The sequence below is a fragment of the Liolophura sinensis genome, chromosome 6 (assembly GCF_032854445.1).
Source record: "Liolophura sinensis isolate JHLJ2023 chromosome 6, CUHK_Ljap_v2, whole genome shotgun sequence".
Taxonomy (NCBI): domain Eukaryota; kingdom Metazoa; phylum Mollusca; class Polyplacophora; order Chitonida; family Chitonidae; genus Liolophura; species Liolophura sinensis.
This window is the reverse complement of record NC_088300.1, coordinates 60,336,448-60,361,195: the sequence shown is the minus strand read 5'-3', so window position 1 is coordinate 60,361,195 and position 24,748 is coordinate 60,336,448. Positions and strand designations below refer to the sequence as shown.

Below are 24,748 nucleotides of genomic sequence, written 5' to 3'. Positions count from 1 at the left end.
TTAGCGCTCGACATAGACATGGGACTTTACCAAATCAGTTTCTAAGGGAAGGGAGAAGACAGGTTTAATACAATTACCATTCGGCAGTGTGTCTTGCGTACGGCTGACTCTCACTGCAATGCAAGTGTTATCATGTACTTACTTAATTCAATCCAAGTGTTAATCTCCTTAAGGAACTATATTTTGTTGTTGTTTACATTGTTTTATATACTCTGTATATATGTTGTACTATTTAGTTTAGATTATTGAATTATATGTAGGCGGGCTTCCGTGGCTCAGTTGGTTTGCGCGCTAGCGCAGCGTAATGACCCAAAAGTCTCTCACCAATGCGGTCGATATGAGTTCAACTCATGCTGGCTTCCGCTCCGGCCATACGTGGGAAGGACTGACAGCAACCTGCGGATGGTCGTGGGTTTCCCCCCGGGCAATGCCCAGTTTCCTCCCAACATAATGCTGGCCGCTGTCGTATAAGAGAAATATTCTTGAGTACACCAATCAAATAAATAAAATCAAATTATATGTATTAAATTTTCTTTCTTTGATCTTGTGTTAGTGTTATCGTTGCCCGGGTGTTGATAGTGACACAAACTAACAGTAAATATAGTCTGACGTAGTGTTTGGTGTCTCTATGTTTCTACTGTGAACTGTGCAACATACAATATAAACGAAGTTAGGGTATATACATTCACACAAAATGTCAGGACTTCCAGTTTATTTCAAAGTTGAACAGCTTACTGCTTTCTTTGATTGGACACAGAACCCGGATAAACCACCGCGCCTCACCAGATAAATGCAAACCTCCTCATTCAAAGCCGCAGCCGAGCCATGTAGCATGACATGGATGCGAAACTGTTAACCAGGTTCCCAGAACGATAGCAGACTTCCAACAGAAGCCAACATCCGCTCGGATATAAATGAGGGTCAACGGCACATTATCACAAATCCAGTGTCAAAGCAGAATTGTAACTCTCGTATTATAACACTATTAAAACTGTTTCAAACATTTTGCGATAACTGTTGATAAGCTTACTTTCTAGGATTTTGTCTATCTATACTTTCTTAAGGAAATTTTACGGAATTTGTTCCTAGAATTGAGTTTTATGCCCAAAATCAAGCGATTATTTCCAAAGCCACACAGGCACCAGCACACAAAATGCTGTTGTTAACTTTGTGAGGTGATTGACTCTTTGTAACAGATAAATCTCAAGAGCTGGCTTAACAACTATAAGCCACATATTGTGAAATATATATAATATATATCTCCATGCAGGTAGCTATGAGCCAACCTTGGTGAACATCACCACAAAATAACGTTGAATACGCGGTTTGAGGTAATTCTGAAAAAAGTTGCCAAATTCAAAAGTTGTCTGTGATCGAATTCTTACGGTGTTCCGCTAGGGTGCAAGCTTCGACGGCTGAGAATTTATAGTCAGAGAGGCAAACAGCTGTATATCATTACACCTTATATCTAGAACGTGTAGAATTGACACCAGGCTGTTCTCTGCTCCAAGTCCACGATCAGGAAAATTTTACAGCAAAAACATATTGACCCCTGCCGCACTTGCACGTAATTTATAAATTTATTTGATTGCAGTTCTACGTCGTTTTGTTTTAACGCGATTCTATGCTGGATATGATAAGAGAGCATTTTGATGAATTCTAAACCAGTGACATCTATTGAATGCAACTTACCACATTTTTCTCTTTGCATGAACAGGTAGAATAAAGCCTGAATACGGAATGGCAGTGTTCGAGCGCTTGCATGTGACGATTTACCGAATAGCACAGTTGTCGCTTGCTCTCTATGATGCAAGTCTTTTATATTTGCCAGGTCGGTTCGTACAGAAGGATAGCATGAACTTCATGTTAGACGAAATCCTGATACAAGATTTGCTTTTTATTACAGACTGTCATGGGCCTGTAACATTTTGAACACAATTCACGCTGACTCAAAGCGTGATTTCGAATTACAATGAATCGTAACCTTTCCCTGCAGAGGGCGAGTCTCATTTGCGCCAAAATTTGCAGGATTCTACATTTCAGTTATTCCAGCCACAGAACAATACAGTTATTGCATTATTCCCTCGTGATCACTTGTGTGTAATGTTTTACACATTATCATATATTAGCACGCACACTGGGCGATACTGGTTTGTAAACAAGTCAAGGATAGTGTCCTTGAACACTTTAAGTAACTGCAGGTGAACTGTTTAGAACAACATATCTCAACAAATAACAGCACTAATGTTTGGTTAAGGAAAAAATATGAGTTTTAATACAGACGATCAAGAAAAAGAAAATACATAGAGATAAATAAATGGTGAACTATAACCAGTAATAGATGAAAATTGTTTTATGTATATACAAACTTATCTGGTGGGTCAAAGTTCAGATAGGGAGCAGGTAGAAATATGTATGACTTATCACAGATCGTGAAACAGTTTCTAAACACATTATAGATGACCTGACAGAAGGGGGTTCAAAACCGACATTTGGTAGTTTTGGAAATTTTCCTTTGCAGCTAAGCGTCTGAAAATGTTGATACCGGTCATAGTGGCATGAAAAGTTAGATATCTTCTCGAGTTTTATAGCTAACTACAGATGTGAAACAATTTAGTACATTACCCCTTCAGTCGATCACAGTTTGGAGAGGATTAAAGAATAGAAAAGACTAAATGTTACCCAACGAGCAAACCTTATAGTTCTTGAATCCACAAAGGTTTTATGTTATTGGATAAATCTGTAATAATACCATGAAACGGGAGAGCAGGACCCCATTTCACAAGTGCACCTAATTTCCATGATGACCAGTATTGTAGGTATAACATGGCCGTGGCAGTTACGTGAACGTAGTGCTGCGTGCGCTTTGTGAAACGGGGCTCAGAGGAACAAAAATTTCTTTCACTTGTTTTTCACGGATGTCAATCTCAAATACACTGTGAAAGAAATACAGCTGATAGTCAAGACACAGAATAACACAATGTTTTATAAAATAAATACATAATTTTCATATATCATGATACATTCTCATATATCTCATTGTAGGAGGTATTTGTTAATACATTCAAAAGTTAAGACCAGCTGACCTGAGGGAGAACTAAATCCAAATACACCTTCATGCATCTTCATGATGTCATGTTTATGTGTGTTCTCAGCACTTTTAAAATGGTGGACACTTCAACGATTGTAACAAGATCAACAAGCACAAAAGCAGTCTGTCAAAGTTAACAAGTGTGACAAAATTCTGCAGGATAACATAGTATTAAATAAGAGACCTTAACTCAGAAAGTGTTCAATCCTTCTATAAATTTACAACGGTCAGTTTGATTCAATAAACTACTTTTCCTTCAGTAGCCCAGTTTCTTATTTTCAGCTAGTCAGTTCTGAATTCACTTCTGAACTACCCTTGAAGAGGAAAACTGCTTAATACATGATTATTGTATAGTGTTGTATAACAGTATCATACGAATGTAGACTAAAAGCCATTTTAAATAATATATCAGACTACTATATAGAATTCTTCATAATTTTAATTAGTAAAAATATTAAAATACAGATTAAATACAGATTTCTCCATTTAAATCATATCCAGGGGAAGACCATGGTTGATATATTTATCACAGCTGAGGACAATGAATACAGAAAAAACCCTCTCAAAGAATCATCATCTGACTTTGGTAAGTGCCAGATTATTTTCAATGCAGGATTCTACACCACTAAAAATATGATTTAAAGCTGGGAAAAATACACTGAAAATTTTGTGTATTTCTAATTGCACGCTATTGCAAGAACAAATGTAGACATATATCCTAATGTAGAAGAATTTTTCCCCTAAGAGGAGGTGTATATCCAAACTGTGATTACTACCATGACTATGGAACTCAGTACATAAATAAATTTATCTATATCCGAAAAAAAAACGGACTTTTTACAACGACTTGTCACAACAGAACCAAATCCTACTGATACATCCTACACTTACATGGATAATTTTCCTGCTTCCAATGTCTACCTTGAATGGATCTTTCAAGAATGCTGCAGCCATCCTTTATAGATGGTGCAAGTCCATTCAGGATTATACAATGAAAACATGATTATTCAGGTATGGTTATCTTAGGGCAAGCATGAATGGGCCATGGTTGTTATGTATCATTTGAATATCCAAAAGGCTTCCGACTGCAAAGCTACATGTGAAATGATGGCTTCAACATCTTCCTATCCTACATCCAAGTCACACATCCCATTCAGATTACCATGTCAGGATTATATGGAGGCAAACTTAGGACCAGGCTATTCACTAGCTTTTGTCTATCACAGAGGTTACACACTTCACAACGATCTCCTCAACACTCTAAACCCAAAACTTGTCCAATCACTGTCAGTTTTCTGGAATACTTCTGGACATCTTAACGGACCATTAGCAAACCTTTTTACATGTACATTAACAATATTAGTCTTTTACAAGTTATTCCGTAAAATATTCTTCCATGTTTTTATCTCACTTGTTTCTGTGACCTGAATCCTAGAGAAATTACACGTAATGTCTCCTACATTTCATTAAACTCTCTAAAGAACCATAACAACAAGCCAGAATCTTTGGCGAGTCTTTATTTATTTATGGTCTTCATTTTCCATTATCTAGTGCACAACAGTGAAATCGACTGATTCCAGACATTAACAGAATGTAGTATCACAGAATGAAAAAAAAAAAAAAAAAAAAAAAAACCCCACAAAATGATCACTCATCCTGTGAGCATCTTCTTTCTCTCAAGGTATCTTTCTGAACAATAAACAATCCCAACACTGCAGGGTGCTTTCCGCATGGACCTAAAATATATTAACAACCTCTCCGGCCAAAGCTCCCTGGAATGAATAATAAGGACATCGTCAAGTACTAATTCTGGAATGATTATCAGCGCCACTAGACAACAGGCAGCAGGCTGCACGACGATGATAAAACAAAACTTTGGTGCAAGATGGTGCAGCAACATGAATTGCAATCCTATCATGGGAGGTACAAAATAAGACGCAGTGCAGGGGGAAACAAAAACTGGTTTTTGCTCTTTATTTGCGCAATCAGAATTTGATAAGTGCCAAGATTTTAGGTTAAGTGCCAAGGGATTTTGATAAGTGCTAAAGTTTTTGATAAGTACCAAGGGATTCTGGTAAGTGCAACGGAAAATGTCCTTGTGGTATGCAAGGAATTTGCTATCCGACTTGATTTCACTTTGTGCTAAGGAGCATAATTTGATCTTCACCCTGTGCAAGGGAGAATTTGATCTTCAGTCTACTCAAGGGAGAATTTGATCATCAGAGTATGCAAGGGAGCTTTCAGTCTTTCAGTCTATGCAAGGGAGCATTCAGTCCTCACTCATTGCAAGAGAGCATTTGATCTTCAGTCAGTGAAAGGGAGCATTTGATCTTCACTCCGTGCAAGAGAGCATTTGATTTTCACTCCGTGCAAGGGAGCATTTGATCTTCACTCAGTGCAAGGGAGCATTTGATCTATAGGCTACGCAAGGAAGCATTTGATCATCACTCAGTGCAAGGGAGCATTTGATCATCACTCAGTACATGGGAGCATTTGATCCACAGGCTATGCAAAGAAGCATTTGATCTTTAGTCCATGAAATGGAATATTTAGCTTTGCTCTGTGCAAAGAGCATTTGATCCAGTTCTGGGGACGTGAGGATTAAACAAAAAACAGTGATGGGAGAAAATTGCCAAATCACACAAAATAAAAGTATGCCAATAAATTCCAGGGTTTTGTGGCCAGAAAATCGCCTATCTTCAGTAGATAGTAGTGACGACGCGCTTTCAGTCTCCTTGATGGGAGAGTTCTTGAGAGAGGGGAGAAAACTTTGGTGCTCAGATGAAAGTGCTGCCCAACTGGCTTTACCAATTCACCAACTTCCCAGCCAGTTCATTCTGTAAACGCAGAACATCATACATTCAGTATTTGAAAGAAAAAGAAAAAGAAAACAAAACAATGTTACATCTGAATACAAGTGCATTTGTCTGCATTACTATGACATGATTGTCTACGACATGCTGAAAGAGGGGCTAAAACTGACTTAGTTGAATGACTATAAGTGAAGATTTTTACATTTTTTTCTCATGGTTACTGTTTACCTACATTTAGAAGAAATGCACGCATATTTAGGCACACTTGCTTATCTGCTACTTACAGGAAAAATATGTTATTTTATGATTATTTTATTAACCAGACAGAAACGTTTGTGCTGAAGTAAGAATTCTTCAGAAAGCTAAAAAATTTATAAAACACAGTTAAACATTTATTTTTTTTTCACTCCAAAACGTCTATAGCAATGCCTTTTCTGCTTTACCAGAATGAGATCAAGATGAATGGCTGGATATTTTTATTTCTAGAATGTACTGTTCTTCATCACTATTGAAAGTCACCTTGTAAACTTATTATTTAATAACATTACGATTCAAACATTAAAAGCCATCCTCAGAAGGTTTACCTGAGAAATATATAATGAACTGCTAGCTATTTACAGTAATGGGCTTTTTTCAGACAGGAAAATATAGTTAATTGAAGTACATGTAGATCACTTGTGTATTTTTTTTTTGAGCCCGCATAATAGATTAATTTATCCACTGAAATCTGATATCACTTTACACCCAAAAATCTGATATCACTTTATACCAAAAAATCTGATATCACTTTATACCTAAAAATCTGATATCACTTTATACCCAAAAATCTCATTATTTTATCCCCTAAAATCTCTACAATCTGATATCACCTGATCTCTCAAAATCTGACATATCACTTTACATATATCTACTAAAATCCGATAACATTACTTTATATGTGTATCCTGAAACGCTATAAAATCAAGGAAGGTTTCCTTCATTTAATAAAAAATACTTCACACTTTGGTTCATGACGATGTAGTGAATGAGAGGTCGGAAGAGGAAACTCACCGGAAGAGAGTAGACAAATATGACGATAAGCAGGGCAATGATGAGGATGATGAGGCCGCTGATGATGTACCACTTGTAGTTCCTCCAGATGATGTACTTCAGGGTCTTGAATGGTGAGGTGAACCACATGAATGAGGTCTCTGGTCGCCTGAAAAACAATCACCTCAATGTTAGGGCGATAAGGTAATAAACCACATCAATGAGGTCTCTGGTCGCCTGAAAAACAATCACCTCAGTTTTAGGGCGATAAGGTAATAAACCACATCAATGAGGTCTCTGGTCGCCTGAAAAAAAATCACCTCAGTGTTAGGGCAATAAGGTAATAAACCACATCAATGAGGTCTCTGGTCGCCTGAAAAACAATCACCTCAGTGTTAGGGCAATAAGGTAATAAACCACATCAATGAGATCTCTAGTTGCCTGAAAAACAATCATCTCAGTTTTAGGGCGATAAGGTAATAAACCACATCAATGAGGTCTCTGGTCGCCTGAAAAACAATCACCTCAGTGTTAGGGCAATAAGGTAATAAACCACATCAATGAGATCTCTAGTTGCCTGAAAAACAATCATCTCAGCATTAAGACAATATGACAATAAACCACATGAACAAGATCTCTGAGCTTTTAATCATAAAAATTAAGACTTTGACTACCTCATAAATGTGATCTTAAACAGAAATGATTCTTTCAAAATCTTAACTTTCAGAGCCAAACCCTAGGCCTTGTGACAATGTCTAAAATTTTGACATTAGTCAAAAATGGCTTTATAACTTGATGGATTTGAGCCCCTGGACATTCAGGAAGTAATTATGCTTGCATGAAAAACTCAGCTCATGACAGGTCGGATTATAGCTTTTCAGTTTACACTGATGAGATTATGCAGGTGTACAAAGCTACATGTGTATGGAGGAGTCAGAATGACTTACTTTGGTGGGTCTAACACTGGGTTCATGTTGGGCTCATCCCGTCCCAAACCTGCAGGTTTCGACTCAACATCTTCTTCTGCCACAATCTCTATCTCCATTTCCACTTTGCCCTGTCAGGGTTAAAATCGGCTGTGTGTTATCAAGCTGGTACATGTATATCGGAATATGCTTTACCCAAGCCACTTCAATTCAGGTTTCAGTGCATTATTACAAAAGACACAATTAAAAAATCGAGAAATACCCACACTGATCTACACAACAGATTATGGATAGTGTTTTCAGCCAACCACAGACTTCAACTCTGAACTACTTTGAAGTCATATTGAAGAACAGGTCCATAGCCAATGATCAGTCTTTGCTAGGCCTCAGTCATAATTGCCCAAATTTTTTTTTTAACAAAACTATCCTTACATGTAAATGTTTTTTTTATTTAACACTTAATAACATCACGACCCAGAAACATAACACTAAACAATCAAATTTGATTCATGTACATTTATACAGGTATTTCTAGAAATCTATGTCTTTTTGTTTTGTTTTCTTTCTTTTTTTTTGGAGAAGTTTTAACAGGGTTTGATGTTTGTTTGATTGCACGACTACACAAACATGTATTTGCACAATTACTGCTTACCGTCAGCACCCGTTCACCCGTCTCATCATTGTAGCATGGCCAGAAGCCACGGATCCTCTTCTGCTCAAACAGAGACACAGTCTTCACCTTGCTTCCAGTGGAAATGTCAGGCAGCTGGGACAACTTACAGTTCCGGGCCTTTTTGGCCGGTGCTGCCATCCCATTCAGGTTTAGTTCAAGAGTACCTGGAGAGTACACAAGTAATCTTTCACTTTCTTGACTGTGACTTTTGTATTCATGATGCATATTGCACTAAAGCGATGGTTGCTATGTTTATGAGTGGGGTAGTGCTTGGAGTAAAAGCTACTTTGTGTCACCAGTGACAGGATAATCTCCTGTCAACTGAAACCATAACATGAGCTGGGTTCAAGCCGGTCACCACATTGGTCAGGGGCAGCACGACCAGCTGCAGTGAGAGCATCGCTTGAGATGACTGACCTAGCACTTAAGGCTCTCAAAGTGATGACCAAATCATCGTATAGACATCACACAAGTTTCCTCAACTACCCTCATGAATCGTTTCTTGGAGTGCAGTTCAGTGACTTTACAAGCTAATTCTAAGCATGGATTATGTATTTAACTATATGATAAAAGGTTTATGCCGTTACATGGCGTTTAAAACACGCAAGTAGCTCTATATAGTAATGGTAAGTTTTACAAACAGAAGCAGCATACAGACTGTTATATATTTACACAGGGTCTTAGAATGAAGGATTCGTTTTTATCTTTGACAATGATATATTACCTAAAAAATCATCAGCTGAGAACTTGTCATTGTCCCAGATCTGGACCATGAAGACAGGTGACACTCTCTGCTCTGTCTCATCCAGGCTCCAGAAGTGCTCCTGAGGTAAAATAACATCACAGGTGAGATAATCAGCTGGCTGAAATATGGCTGCAAGTTTATATGCTGACAGGTGAAACGGCCGATTAGGCACACTTGTTTTAAACAAGTTAAATCTTTTGGACATGGTACCTTGACAAGCATCACATCATAGGGAAATACAAGACCATTTGGCTCACCTTTTTCTTGATGACCATACATTCCTCAGCAGGAAGATACTGAAAGGGGAAGACAAATCTCCAGTTGAAGTTCCCCTCCCCGTCCAGAGATCTGAAACCATAAAAGAGAATAGTAAAGGCAACTTGCATTTTACCCACATCATCTTATCAGCCTTATGGTGACTTGATCAGCAGATAAATTATCTAACTTTTTGAAATATTTAACAAAAGGCAATGTTATTAACCTAGGACAGTCAATCCTATGAATCCAATACAAGATGTAAGATATCAAACAATTTGTCCCTTGTCTAACATTTTACAAGCATGGAGCTGTAACAATGCGTTCACAAAGGTACTTGAACATTTTTTGGAAAACAAGCCTATTCTTCACTACACTGTTACCTATAGTGAATATCAGTCTCCTGTTTCTCATCCAGTCCAGCAAGCCAGCCCTTGACGTAGATGTCACTCATTTTCTCCCCTGTGATAGACTCCTCCTCCAAGATCACATCAACAGTGTTCCAGATGACACAGCGAAGTTCATATCTGACAACAGACAAAATGTTCACAAAAGCTTTGAGTGGTATTTTAGCCTGAAACAAATGCAAAATTTACTTCAAGGCTATTTGCTACACTGATCATGCACTGTTCTTTCCACAAATAGGTTTTTCTGTTTATGAGAAATATAGACATTATTAGGCATAAAACTCCTACAATAAGATTGATAGTGATTACAAAGCAGTTGCAAAAATGTATCCACATCGTGTCAGAGTTTAATTGTGTCTCAATGACAGATGTTGGTAATCGCTAAATGTACTGTACTGATGCATCCATACTAAATTTGTACAGGTACATGTATGCCAGAATATCACATACCCCTTAGATTTACGTGGCTCAATGTTAAAAGGAGGCCCAGGTGGGCCCAGAGACTTGGGGAAGATGTCCACCCACATTTGCAGTTTGCCCTGAAACAATACAAAACAATGTCAGTACTTGTAAGAGATAATTTACCGAAATACCCCGTAAACATATAATTCCCTTATAACATGCAGAATGGAAACATTCTCTGAGTTGCATATCTGAGCAGCACAGGATAAATTAAATAAACACTGTTCTGCACCACACTGTTATTTGGCGATAAACCACCACCCTTAGCCTGACAAACCTCCAGATTTAGAGCTCCAGTCAAACTACCTGCATGTAAACGTAGTGACTGCTCGATTCAAGCCTACAAGTTCAGGTTAGACACTGTTCATTCAGTTCATGCGAGAAAAAGACATTTGTCAAAAGGACCATTATGACTTCTCCCACACATTACTTAAATCTTAACAAAATCCATCACCCTTAGATAGTCTCCACAGTGGACCACTATTATATAATGTACCTACCTGTTCAATTCCAGGCTGAATCTCAGTGAAAAGTGGGCGTGTCTCCACATGCTCTTTGACCAATGGGAAGGTCCGCAGCACATGCAGGGCCAAACGTTCCTCAGCAGGCCCTAAATGAGGTGAGTCACTTTTTACCTGCTCTGTAAACATCAAAATCAAGTTTCTCATAAAATTTTGAAATTCACAACTGTGATGTGTTTAAGATTATTTTTGCACATATTCTTAATTCAACTAATACATGTATGTGATCAATGAGTATACTGATAAATGCATAATCCAGGTTTAGTATGTTGCTCTGTTTACAAGAGACAAAGACAATACTGATGGAATTCTGCATATCATCTTAAAATTAATATTATTATGCTGGATCAGCATCATATTCAGATGTGTATGGTACAGGTAGAAATGTTACTGGAAAAGGTGGCTACTGTACATGTTTAACACTGAAAATGATTATAAAATGGGATAACATGTACATGTACATTCATACTACATCTTAATTTCAAGTTCCCAAAGAGTACCTAAATGAAGCCAGTTCTAAGCTAGTCTGGGAGTTATTAACAAAAAATGTCCCTGTATATATGTATATGTACAGTGTTACACATGAACCCTAACTCTTCAACTTTTTCAACCTCCTAGGCCATGTCTGCAACCAATATTCTGAAACATTCTATGAACTATGGGGTGTAGAGAAAGAATTTGCACAGATTTATGAAGCTAGCATCTTTAATGACAAAAACAACTGCATAAATCATTTTTAGCGTCATTTTCATAATATGCATAAATTCCACTGCTAAAATGGCTTTAGTGGTTGAAAAGATTGATGTCTTACAGTATGACAAGTACCAACCATACCAAATGGACTCTAGGTCATTTTACTGTATGCAGCAGTAAGCAAGTATGTTTTCATTTGAAGCCTGAAGAAAGGTGTTAGAGTGATTTAATACAGAAAGTGAGGCTTGGCCAGTCATCACATCAATCCATGGACAACTGCAATAGCTACATCCTCTGTCAATGATAACTAATTTAATGGTGGAAGAATGCTTGTAGCTTGCTGCAGGTGTGCCAGTAGTGAGCTTGTAAGGTCCCTTGGCCTGGGTGGTACAATACAGTAAGTAACACAATGAGCAGTTTTCATCACAGAAAACCAAAGCTTCACACATCTGCAGAAAATACTCGCCATCAATCCTTCAATTCAAAACCTTTCTTGCCTAAACTCAAACTCAGTTTCTGGGTTACATCATTGTAACGACAAAAATTTTTTTTACAGCACTAAAGACATACATTAAAGTGAAACTGTAATGCAGAAGTCAAGAATGGTTCCTCATTGTGTGGACTGATCTTATATAACTACAATGCGATGGGAATGGATTTTATTTCTAAGCTACATGTATATGGGGATGCAAAAACAGAATCAAGCTTGTGTATACGCACTTGATATTTTTGAAAATACGCCTTTGAACAACGTAGTACAACCCAAGTGACCTTTAACTGTCCAGTAATATACATGCACCACATGGTCACATCATTTCCTCCAAAGGTGTGTTTTAAAAAAATGTCAACTGGCACTTATTTGCAGGCTTTGAATATAACTTGAATTAATTTCACTCAAGTTTATAATCTTTAACAAATGTGCTAAATAAAAATGAAAAAAAAAAATGAAACATTTCTTTTATGATATAGGCTAAACACGTAATTTATGGTAATAAAAGCAGCACAGATCAGAACTTCAGGAATTCTTCAACCTTTTCACATGTTTGGAAGGCGTTTTTCCATGCATATTTTGAAGGCAGTATTCTGTGTAGACTGATAAAATTACACTTATCCTGAAATTGGTCAACATAATTAATCTGGTTTTATCTCTAAAAGGAAACTACAAATTCACCTTAATCACCCTGAAAAATGCTCTTCATCATGCAACAAAGTTGAGGCTGAAGTAAAATTTGTTTCGCTTACAGTGCCAACACACTATATGTAAACTGGTAGATACATGTATATACATGCAGCAATTCAAGCAAGAACATTGATACATATATTCAATGAAGTAACAACAGGGCCCAGTTTCACAAAGCATAGTACAATATTTTTTTATCACATATTTGTCAAACGCTATTTTTCACTTCACTATTACGGTGCCATTTTCCCTGGTAGATACATGTATATACATGCAGCAATTCAAGCAAGAACATTGATACATATATTCAATGAAGTAACAACAGGGCCCAGTTTCACAAAGCATAGTACAATATTTTTTTATCATACATTTGTCAAACGTTATTTTTCACTTCAATATTACGGTGCCATTTTCCTATATGTGCAGCTATCGTACATGTGTGACATATTTGTGAAACTGGGCCCCAAGGCCTATTTCTGGAGAAGAACTGAAAAGCACACAAAGGACAGTCATCTTTTAGGAAGAAATTTACGCGAGTTAAATAGGCCATCTAAGGGCCACATGTTGACAAGGCTCTGTCTGTGATTGGTCAGACGAGAAGATCTGTGGGTTGCCATGGTAATCTCTATGTCCTGTGAATCGTCAGCATCCTCCTCTGGTTGTCCGTATATAAACCAGTGAAAACATGTACACAGAATAGGTGCAGCAACAACATGTGTTTTAGAGTCAAACAAGATTACCACACTACAGGGACTGTAACACACCAGGAGAATAATACAGATATTTTTCTACAAAAAAAGGGCAAAAAATATACTGGAGGCAAAATTTTCTACCTTTTGCCATAAATGTTTGACATTGATTTTTACACTGAAAAATAAACCCTGAATCTTCTTTTTGTCTATTCTGTTTTGGTTAGTCCAAAAAAAAAAAAATATATTAAGGAACATTCCCACATTAGAGTAATGGTTATTAATCCTGCTACATTCATAATCTTCAGCACATTTACACACAAAAAGAGTAATCTGGTACACAACATCAACATCCATGCAAACTGTAAGCAGTATGTCTTTTAGGAATGCACTTAAACATCTTGCATTGTAATCTTAAACCTTTCCAAACAAATGGAACAAATGAAAATGCGCTGAATGAACGAACTTACCGTAATCAGCCAAGTTGTACACTTTATTGCCAACTTTGACACCATTGTTTCCATAGAACATAGGGCCTGAGAGGTGGTTTTTCAAGCAGTAATCTTCTAACAACTCTTTGGGTTTTCTGCTGTCTCTCCACTGATTCACACCAGATCTAAATAAAACAAACCATTATGAGGTTTAAATAAACTTTCCTAAAAACATGAAAGTTTTGTGGCATTGTCAATAACTCAATCATGACCATGTAAAGTCAACCTTTGTTTAATATATGGCACTGCTAACAAGACAATTGTTATGTGGAAATAATATCTGTTTAATACTGAACTCAGATAACCTCTATCATGCTAAAAGAATGGTTACCTTTATTCACAAAAATTATGTATACATACAAGTTCTTTTAATAAGAACATGGCCTAAATTTTGAGTGCTTTTCATCCTAAATTGCATTTTTTGGAGAAAATGTTCTTGCAACCTATAAATAATTTTAATAATTTTAAAAATCTGATGTTCATGTATGCCACTGTATCAGAATGAAGACTTATGCGCAGTAGCTTTATGGTGAGTAACTTTAACCAAGCATGAAGACTTAGGCGCAGTAACTTTATGGTGAGTAACTTTAACCAAGCATGAAGACTTAGGCGCAGTAACTTTATGGTGAGTAACTTTAACCAAGCATGAAGACTTACGTGCAGTAGCTTTATGGTGAGTAACTTTAACCAAACATGAAGACTTACCTGCAGTAGCTTTATGGTGAGTACCTTTAACCAAGCATGAAGACTTACCTGCAGTAACTTTATGGTGAGTAACTTTAACCAAGCATGAAGACTTACGTGCAGTAGCTTTATGGTGAGTAACTTTAACCAAGCATGAAGACTTACGTGCAGTATCTTTATGGTGAGTACCTTTAACCAAGTATGAAGACTTACGTGCAGTAGCTCTGTGGCAAACCACAACAGGCTCTGTACTTGGACAGGTAACGGTTCTCCAGATCTATTGTTGTCTCCCCGATAACGTCGTCTGTGCTGATCAAGTCATAGTCCTTGATCTTAATGTTGAGATCTTTGTTCACAGGTAGAGTAGTGGTCATCTCAAAGAACCTAGGGAAGGCAAAGAAGATAAAACATTGACCACATCAGTGCTTCCTCTGAGGTTAATAATACCTAATAATACCTATCAAAACTATTTCAGTCATATAATAATGACTGCCTTCTTGCGGAAAACAATTCTTTATGATGTCAAATTTGTGATGCTGCCTCAACACCAGAGATAAACATGCTGAGCACCAAACAACAAAGTACAAGGAAAGTAAAAATTTTATATTTTAGGCATAATCTGAATTTAATAAGGGTCTCCCTCTTGCATTCAATATAACAATTTTGCACATTTGGAATTAATAGCAAACCTATTCAGATGAGACTTAAGTCTGTATAATAGCATTTCAGTGCACAAAATATTTCTAAATCGATTGTCATTTACACAAATTACTTTTTTTCAGTAAAAAAAAAAAAAAAAAAAAAAAAAAACCAAACAAAAAAAATAAATAAATAAAGCCCCTAATTTCCCTGTTTAGAGTGCCTGCATGTAAATTCTTGGTGACCACATGTATAATGATAAATGTCTAAAACATATTCTCAAAAAATACAAAGCTCTGACTCTCTTACTTTCCAAATACTGGGTTGACACTGTTTGGTACATATTCGTCTCTGCTGTTCTCTTTCTTTCCTCCAAGAGTCACCACGATGTAGGGATCCGCCTGCAAAGCACAAATTACATCTCTGACATTCAACTAAGGCATTAACCTACATGTGTTGCTCAACTTGTTTTTTTTTTGTTTTTTTTTTTCGGTTTGCTTACATGTTCAGTATAGACAAGCCAAACTTATATATTTACTTGATTGCTGATTTACATTGTACATGTACAGGCTTACGATGTAAAAAAATATACCATCAGAACATAACAGCCAGAATATGTAGTAATGGTCCATCTTTTACCATTAAAACAGATTATCACCTGTTAAACTGAATAGTAAACTAACCCTGGCTATAAGGAAGTTTTTTCAAAGTAAATTGGCTTCATTTTTAGATATCATAGAAATATGGTCATGAAACAAAAAACTCTTGAAAATTACCCAGGCAATATTCTGACACTGAGTTTGTTCTTTGTTTTGTGCTTTTAGATGTGAAAGATTTTCTGCACTAGCTTACCAAACCACTGGGGTCGTTGGGCTGAAGGTCAGTAGCCTTTATGACGTACAAGCGGACTACACACTCCTCTGGGGCACTGGGTGGAAGGTTGTCCAGGATCTTCCTGGGCAGTGGATCATTGGGGTCCTGGGGTAATGGGTACACCCGGAAACTGCCCTTTTAACAAATCAAGACCAGCATATCTTCAAAGACAGGTGTTTACAGAAATCCACCTTTAAGGAAATCTTGTTTGCTTGAGGTTTTAATGGGAATTCAACATGTTGAAATTGTAAGGTTGCAATTCTGCTTAAGTGATGTAAAGTCAATGTCATTCATTCAAACTACAAGCATTTTTGACATTTCAATACAGTCTTGTCCCTTTGCTTTAGATGGGAGTTTCTAAATGCTATATAGACTTTAAATAGAACTATGTTAATTAAATGAGATGCTAAAGACAACAGACACAATGTCATGATATACTCACACTGACCAACAAGTACTTCGCTGTATGCAGAGTGCCATATGTTTGTAAGTACTTGTACAATATGTACATGTAGATGTATGGTCTCTGAACACGACAGTTTGAACTGTCCCCCCATCTCCAACGTACAACAGTGTGTCATGGTAGTAACTATAAATGTAAGTCTATGAGCTGATTTCTCTGTACAGATGCACTTTTGTCGAAAAATAAGAGTGCAACAGCTTTTGATTCTTTATATACAATGATTCTTTATATATTCTTTATAAAGTGTGTGAGAACTGCAGACACCACACCTGAAACTGATGAAACATTTTTGCTTTTGTATTACAAAGCCAAGTGTAATACTTTATTAGGGTAGAAAGTAACCTACTTTATTGGGGTAGAAAGAAACCTGCTTTATTGGGGTAGAAAGAAACCTGCTTTATTGGGGTAGAAACTTACCTACTTTATGGGGGTAGAAATTAAAGTACTCGATTTGTTGTAGACACTTGCCTACTTGGTTTAGAGATTAACCTACTTTATTGGTGTAGAAATTAACCTTCTTTATTGATGAAGAAACTAACTTACTTTATTGCTGTAGAAATGGTTGGAATATGACCAAAGTGGTGTTAGTCAAAATCACTCATTCATCTGATGCAGAAAAGAGTCCACACACTGAAATGTTTCCATTTTTGGTTTGGAATGCTCTTGAGCTCCATACAATGTCATGAATGTAAGAGCTCACCTTAAATTCTCCAACAACGTTAGATTCCTCATCTTCTATATCTTTTCCTCTGTTCAGCTCAAAGCTGTGACAGAAATCTGAAAATTCTTCGTATGGCGCCACTTTCTCCAATTCTTTGTCATAGATCTAGTGAATGATAAAGAGGATAGTAGTACTTATCCCATTTCTTTTTCTCCATTTTTAGGCTACATAAATCACATATAAATACTGAAACTGTTCAAGGGTAATAACATTTACGAAGCAAACTATTACAGCAAGGTAATGCGCAAGGCCTTCATTTTGCTACATGTAAATTTTCATTATGCAAATCATTCAGTTAAATGATTTTAATCAATCAAATCATCATATACATACAGAATGTCTTCTACCTTAGATCAACATAATATAAAATTTGTTTATAATTTCTTTTTAAAAATCATGTGCCAGTATGTTTTTCTCACAAAACCACAACTCACCTTCAACTTGTCATAGCCCTTTTCCACATATTTCTTGCACTTTTTCACTTCTCCTGTTGATGCGTAGTACTTCGACCACCAGTCAAGCTCTACTTCAAGCAGATCTTTCTATAATGAGAAACAAGATCGATAGTTAAAACTTCACATGCACTGTAAAACTGGAACATTGTATACACACATACCTGTAATTAATTGTTGACAAATTACTAAAAATTACATTATTTCTATCATCTTTGTATACAACAGTTGTTTGAGGACCTGGTAAAGTACATGTGAATAAAATCTTTCTTAATTTAAACTACCCATCTTACTCTGTTTTTTTAAAATCATTTTTTGGGAGGATTTTTTTCACAAATTTAAGCATGTTAAGAAAAATTTTATTAAGTAAGAGACAAAATACACAAACTGAATATAATACTTAAGATATTATTATCGAATTAAATAATGATATACAAATGTACATGTACACTGTTCATGTAATGATTGGATATTAAATTGCTTCTCATTTTAAACTGCAAAGAAGATTATACAGTATATCATATAACGATTAAAGGTGAAAAAACGTAATAAATTCATGGTATAGGTAAAATGCATGTACACAAATGAGTTAGTGAATACTTCAGATATAATAAAAATCATATGAATAAAATACACATACATCCCATCACCTCATGATAATAGAAACTTCAACGAACATTGACACAATGACATAAAGAACACCAAAGACAAACAGACTCCACACAAACTAATTTGTGTAAACTCAAATTGTCAATAATAGATGATGAAAAAAATATCAAATTGTGCTTATTTACACACACACACATATATGTAAAAAATTATTTCTCAACATATCCTCAAGTATATTTTACAGTAAGTACTTGTGAATTTTATAATGTGCCTATCAAGTTTCAAGATTAGGAGTATTTATTTCACTATAAATTAACAAAGCTTTGCAATCTACAGTGTGAAAAAATTGTCTTACCAGCTACTGTAGTTTACCAGAAGTCGATCTCAATGTTGACTACAAAATCACCCTAATTTCTGTACGAGCAGCATTTGGATTAGCTAACACCTAGCTATTAACAATTATTACTTCAGTCTTTAATCCTAATCTGCCTTAACATCATCTGAATATCTGGCTTTATGATACGAAAGTAAAAGATTAGGGGCAAGTATGTAAAAAATGAAGTAAAACTAATCTCGAGATAATAAAAACTCACAGCACACTTCTTCCTTCCCAAAAATAAGAAAAAAACACCCGAACCCCAAAAGTGCAAATTTCATTAATTTTGTTGTACTCAGTGGTACACAACAGACTCAACCATCACAGTTTTGCTCTGTTTCATCACAAACTATATAACAAGATATAGAGAAATATTCAACAGTCAAAATCTTGAAATATAAACAACCATAGTGCAAGAATTCATAATCTTGTGGTGAGGTAAAACATCGCCACAAACCTCCTCTTCTTCAGATTTTTTTCCAGATGGGATAGGAATTTCCAGTTGAGGGAAGGCCAACTTCTTACCCAGGAAACTACGACCTTCAGTCTTAGAGCCGCAACAGAAAAACATAGTCTAAACTACAAACAGGCACCTTTAAACATGGCCTCTGAAATTTACATCTCGTACTATACTTGTGCTAGCACTGTCGCACTGCTACAGTACATGTATACCTGATGCATCAACTATTAGAACCTGCCGGTCTATCAACAAAATTTCTGACGTCCTACATCTTAACATAAGCCATTCCATAACAAAGGGCCTGGATGTAAGACAACATGAAACAATGTGCTGTTGACTTTTTGTGGGATGTTGTCACTGTTGTGAATTTGCCTTTGTCTTATGACTATTATTCATGTACTTGTTTAGCATTAAGGTTGTTCTCATACTGGGAAAATGGACCCTAAAACAAAAGCTACTACAAAACTGCAATACAAGCGTACACTGTGCCTGGAGGATTGCCTTATCACAGGACAGAGCTACATGGGGTACCCACATTTTCCCTCCTGGACAAATTTTGTGAATAAGTAAAAACAACTGCTAATTTTCACCCCTTGGGCTATTCATTACAAGACATCTCACTTAGAATATCATATTTATATTTCCCACTGATCATATATACATGTAGATATAAAGGGAGGGGAAAATGTCTGGAGGGGAAAATGTCCAGGAGGGGAACAATGTCCAGGGGGAAAATGTCCTACATTCGGGCTACGTACTGTTCCTCACGTGGAAGTGCCTTTTAATAATTTTCTGCTGAGCTGAGTTAGAAGTTACCATTAAAAGTTTTGTTTGACAATTAATTTCTTATCACTTCAATCAGAATAATGGTGTGAAAATGTTTTTAGAAATTTTAGAAAGTTCTTGGGGTGGGATGAAATTTTACAGTGTGTACAAATAATAACATAATGATGATAAATTGGAGACAAGCGAACTACAACAGGGTTTAAAAACCAAACAAAGGACTTATATCCAACACAAATGTTACAGGGCAGGAGAAACGAAAAATGATGACTACAGGTTAGAGGAATGACAAGGACACAATGAGCTTGCAACACCACCAATTATTCTCTATTAAGTCTAACATCAAAATACATGTACAAAAAAGGCCAAAAGCTTTAGAACTATCACATTTACCCCCGTGTATATTTTCGAAGGCAGTATATGTTTCACAGGAGCAGTCAGCAACGTCTTTACTTTTGATTTTGCCTTAGACTGAGAAAGAAACAACTTGAAATTAGACGATCGAGCCACTTTTATACACAGCTCCACATTCAATTGAGGATCGAGGTAAAAGACAAAATTCACATGATGTTTTATAGCTTGAAATGCCTCTTCATATATAATACACCTTTAGATCCTATTGTGTGTTGAATAAAACATGAACAGTTTCTTTATCATGTGGCCTAAGGTTAGGGCGAGTATTTACATCTGTATATCTGTAAATATGTAGCTATAAAGTGTAAATACCCAAGTATCTACATGTCTTCTAACCACAGTTATTTACAGTGTCAGTCATAAGTAACAGCAAACCATGCTTTTAATTATTAGATGTTATATCCTCAATGTACATACAAAACTATGGAGTATCAGTAAAACACGTATTACATGACCAAGTAGTACATACTTCTGTAGATTTAACACTTCTTTTTAATAACGGAAGCTGGAATTTCAAAATGCACATAATACACAATGATACAGTATCCTGAAGATTAGCAAATTCAAATTTTCTTGAAATGAAGGTATGGAGTAAGGTTGTTTTTGTTGAAACACTCTTATTAAGCAGTATAATACACAATCTGAAAATTCAGCAGTCCTCTTCAAAAGTTTACAACAAATTATCAGAATAAATTAGCAATTTAAGTTATAATGGGCTGATAAGATGTGGAAGTCAAAGATCCTCTGTTCAAAAATAAGGTACATGTGGGCATCCATTTAAATATTTTCCTCTAAAATTCTGAGACATTCCAAAAGCGAGCTCCTAGAGATTTTGAAAGACATGTTTCAACAAAATAACAGTATATACCTTCATTCTTTGTTCAGTATTATTATTAGCCCAATTAAGCTGTACAAACATAAAGCATAAGAATGTAGTTAAGTAGCAATCCATTCACAGTAAGAGCATGCCATTAATATCTGTCCTGACTGAAGATATGGAAAGCTTTTAGTTTCCACTGACCTTCCAGATTAAATCAGCCAACAAAACATTGAACTTTTTTAGTCAACTTCCTGAGAAATTTAGGCACAACTCACCTTGGCTGGCTTGTCTTCTGTTGGCATGTCAATAATGGCATCCCCATTTGGTCCACTGGTCATCACAACACCTTCAAAATAACAATTAACATACCCTTGAACCACTGATCTGGGGTAACTTGATAAATATGTCATCAAACGTATAGAGAGCTATATATGTACATCCAGATTACAAGAAAATAACGACAGCTGTATTGCAACTCACAATGAGATGTTTGGCCTAATACACGAGTTACTGCAGACATTTTTTATCAGTTTAATCCATACGTCAGGTATTTAATACCCTTTACATGTTGTTCAAAATTCACGCCCATATTCAAAATGTTGTACAACCAGACATATTACCAATCTATTCTATGAATTATACTTCCACAAGATCATGGGAAAATTTGGTTATGTCTGCACAAATAAAACATGCTAGTTTACCATCAAAAATCATAATGGTGAAATACACTGTGGGCACATAAGATATGCTAGCTTCTACGTCATAGCAGCTTTAATGACAAACAATCACTTTTATTTATTGCCCCCCTCCCCTCAGATGTGATATTTTGGATATAACATGTACATGGATATGAACACTTTATAATAATAAATAATGAGAAGAGCGTTAAGAAACTACACGGCACCTGACAGACCCCCTGCAACAGAATTCATTCAAATTGACAAGTATCTTTATTCACTTTCTCCAGTCATGAAGACAAAAATTGTCAGATAAATTTCTACAAACTGTTACACAATATAAGGTAACCAGAGAAAAGAGACGAACACTAGATACTGGGGCAAAATGAAGTTCATGCAATGGATATACTTGTAAATACATGTAAAAGCCAAACCATACATCGCCCATATCTGTTCTTGATTTAATGCTACCAAACCACTTCTAAATACTCAGACAATACAGTTACAGACAGAATTACCAGTCAAACAGGTCACACACTCCCAAAAAAAAGGGAAATAAAAGCCATACATGTACAAACCATAATTTACTTCCTCAAGCCTTTGAAGGTTAACTTCAAATTTAGTATTCAGGCATGTCATGCGAGCATGAGTTCTTTCAAAATTATAAAACTATGTAGCCGGTGTGTTTTTATTGACCAATACATCTTCAAAATATACATTTCTTGTGCATATGTCAGTGGTATTATGTGTGACAAGATTGAAGAATTAATGTACAAGAACAAGGCCTGTTACTGTATAATATGCACAAAGACACTAAAGCTTCTATATAATTGTGTAGTAATCGAATAACCAGTGACAGGTTAAGATGTATGTAGTAACTTTTTTTCAAATACAATGAAAGATAAATGAATACATTTATTCGTACATGAATACACATGGAGAAGATTCAGTGAACATCAAGTCAGGAAGAGATGACATTAATGGGCAAACAAGTCAGCACAAAGAGATAGCATCAGTTGACAGAAAGTCAGAATGAAGAGATATCAACAGCTGACACCAAGGCTGAACGAAGATATAACATCAGTTGACAGCAAGTCAGCACAAAGAGACATGATCAGTTGACACCAAGGCAGTATGAAGAGATATCAGCTCAAAGAGACACCAATTCATCAAGAACAGACAAACATTAGACATCATGTAAACATGTCCACTTCATGGATAACACAACCAGAACAGAGACACACACATAAACTGATTGGTGGTCAGAGAGACAGAAAATGCCAACGCACAGCAAAGAGTGAAACAAAAATATTTACAGTACAATATCTACAGATGAAATTATGAAAATGATGAAAATGATGAAAATGACTAATGCAGCCCTGGCTTGATGATGCACTTAATGCATAATCTGCTTTGTGTTCAGGTCAACTTCCATTTGGTGTACAAAGCACAGGCATCACACAGTGCGTTCTTTTGTGCTGAACCCGTTCACCACCTCACCGATGATCACACAAGAAATAAGGAACCCTCACTTACTGCTGCGACGCATGTTAGCAATACCAGTATCTAACAATGATCCCAAATTCTCAAAGTCACTAATAGCTGCAGCAGAAGCGCCTGAAAATCCAATTGGAGGAAGGATTTAAATGAATGAGGACATTAAAATGTGCTCTGGTGGACGTCTTCAAGCACAAAACAAAATGCTGACGAAATAAGAGCCAATGTACATGTAGCGATTCAAGATATTCAAAAATAAAAAAAGACATAACACAGGTCATGTACATATTATAAATTAGGATACCGACAAATATTCAAAGTGGGAGATATTGCGTCACTTTGGCGATGTTGAACATCCTACTGCAGCGTCAACAGCACAACGCCACACTAATTACGTCATGTATTCATCAAAGATGTCAATACACCATTATCTAGTTTGACTGCCCAAAAGAGGTAATACCAGTATATCTACATGTAAGAAAACTGCATGATACATTCTTTCCTTAGGAACATAATTTCATAACAACAATGTCTGCTCACAAAAAGAAGAATGCACACATCAATCCCCAGACTCTGGTAAAATGCAACGAACAAATCTAAGTAAATTCTTCCCAAATTTAAACATATGACGCATAAATTGAATACCTAGATTTAAATACATATACAGGTATATAGATAGAAATTTACTGTCAGTTCTGCTTGGTATTTTTCCTTACATTAAACACAATATTATATCAGACTGTTAAATGTATAGGTTCATTTTCATTTGATAATCTGAATAATTTTAGAATTTTTTTCTTTAACAGCATAAAATTATTTAACAATCAGCTCTGACCTAATGAACAGTCCCAACTGAGATTACATTGGTTCAACTCCACAAAATTTAGTTCATCGCTTGACCTTACAGGGTGTGGGAGGTATTTACACGCAGTGGATGTTACATGTATTGCTCATGGCTGGCAGCTTTAGACCATACATGTACACCTGACATAATCGGGACAATAGCTATTACGTCTCCATGTCAATTTAGCCTATGCTGTGACAGCACATTGTATATAAACAGATTACCCAGCATAAGGCTGACTTCACCTGTAATATGTGTGACCATTTGCCAATTATCACACTGTCGTTACAGTATTAGTTTTACTAACCATGCTGTAGTCTTTTACATATATGTTATGTATTCTTTCGCTACATTTAGGAATAGGGACAGATAAGAGAGAAATGAGTGTGGATGTGAAATGATAATGAGTAACAAAAGCCAAACAAACTCAACTTCAACAAGACAGAGCAAACAACACTAAG

The 24,748-nt window shown here is 36.1% G+C and overlaps 1 protein-coding gene across 2 annotated transcripts in view; it reads right to left on the bottom strand.

Annotated features, from left to right (window-relative positions):
- Positions 1-4,718: 4,718 nt before the first annotated feature.
- LOC135468526 (myoferlin-like) overlaps positions 4,719-24,748 on the bottom strand; it is a 59,408-nt gene continuing 39,378 nt past the window's right edge. Inside the window, exons 36-53 of one of the 2 annotated variants that reach the window (XM_064746824.1) lie at positions 21,545-21,615; positions 19,250-19,339; positions 17,790-17,897; positions 17,335-17,460; positions 16,151-16,306; positions 15,608-15,699; positions 14,873-15,043; positions 13,955-14,100; positions 13,328-13,450; positions 10,902-11,041; positions 10,390-10,478; positions 9,916-10,059; positions 9,535-9,625; positions 9,257-9,356; positions 8,512-8,696; positions 7,881-7,990; positions 6,955-7,102; positions 4,719-5,928 (exon numbers count right to left, since the gene is read on the bottom strand). In XM_064746824.1, coding sequence (XP_064602894.1) covers positions 5,896-5,928; positions 6,955-7,102; positions 7,881-7,990; positions 8,512-8,696; positions 9,257-9,356; positions 9,535-9,625; positions 9,916-10,059; positions 10,390-10,478; positions 10,902-11,041; positions 13,328-13,450; positions 13,955-14,100; positions 14,873-15,043; positions 15,608-15,699; positions 16,151-16,306; positions 17,335-17,460; positions 17,790-17,897; positions 19,250-19,339; positions 21,545-21,615 — 2,123 coding nt within the window. In that variant the 3' untranslated portion in view covers positions 4,719-5,895. The remainder of the gene's footprint in view (positions 5,929-6,954; positions 7,103-7,880; positions 7,991-8,511; positions 8,697-9,256; positions 9,357-9,534; positions 9,626-9,915; positions 10,060-10,389; positions 10,479-10,901; positions 11,042-13,327; positions 13,451-13,954; positions 14,101-14,872; positions 15,044-15,607; positions 15,700-16,150; positions 16,307-17,334; positions 17,461-17,789; positions 17,898-19,249; positions 19,340-21,544; positions 21,616-24,748) is intronic. The other variant, XM_064746825.1, reaches the window with a different exon arrangement.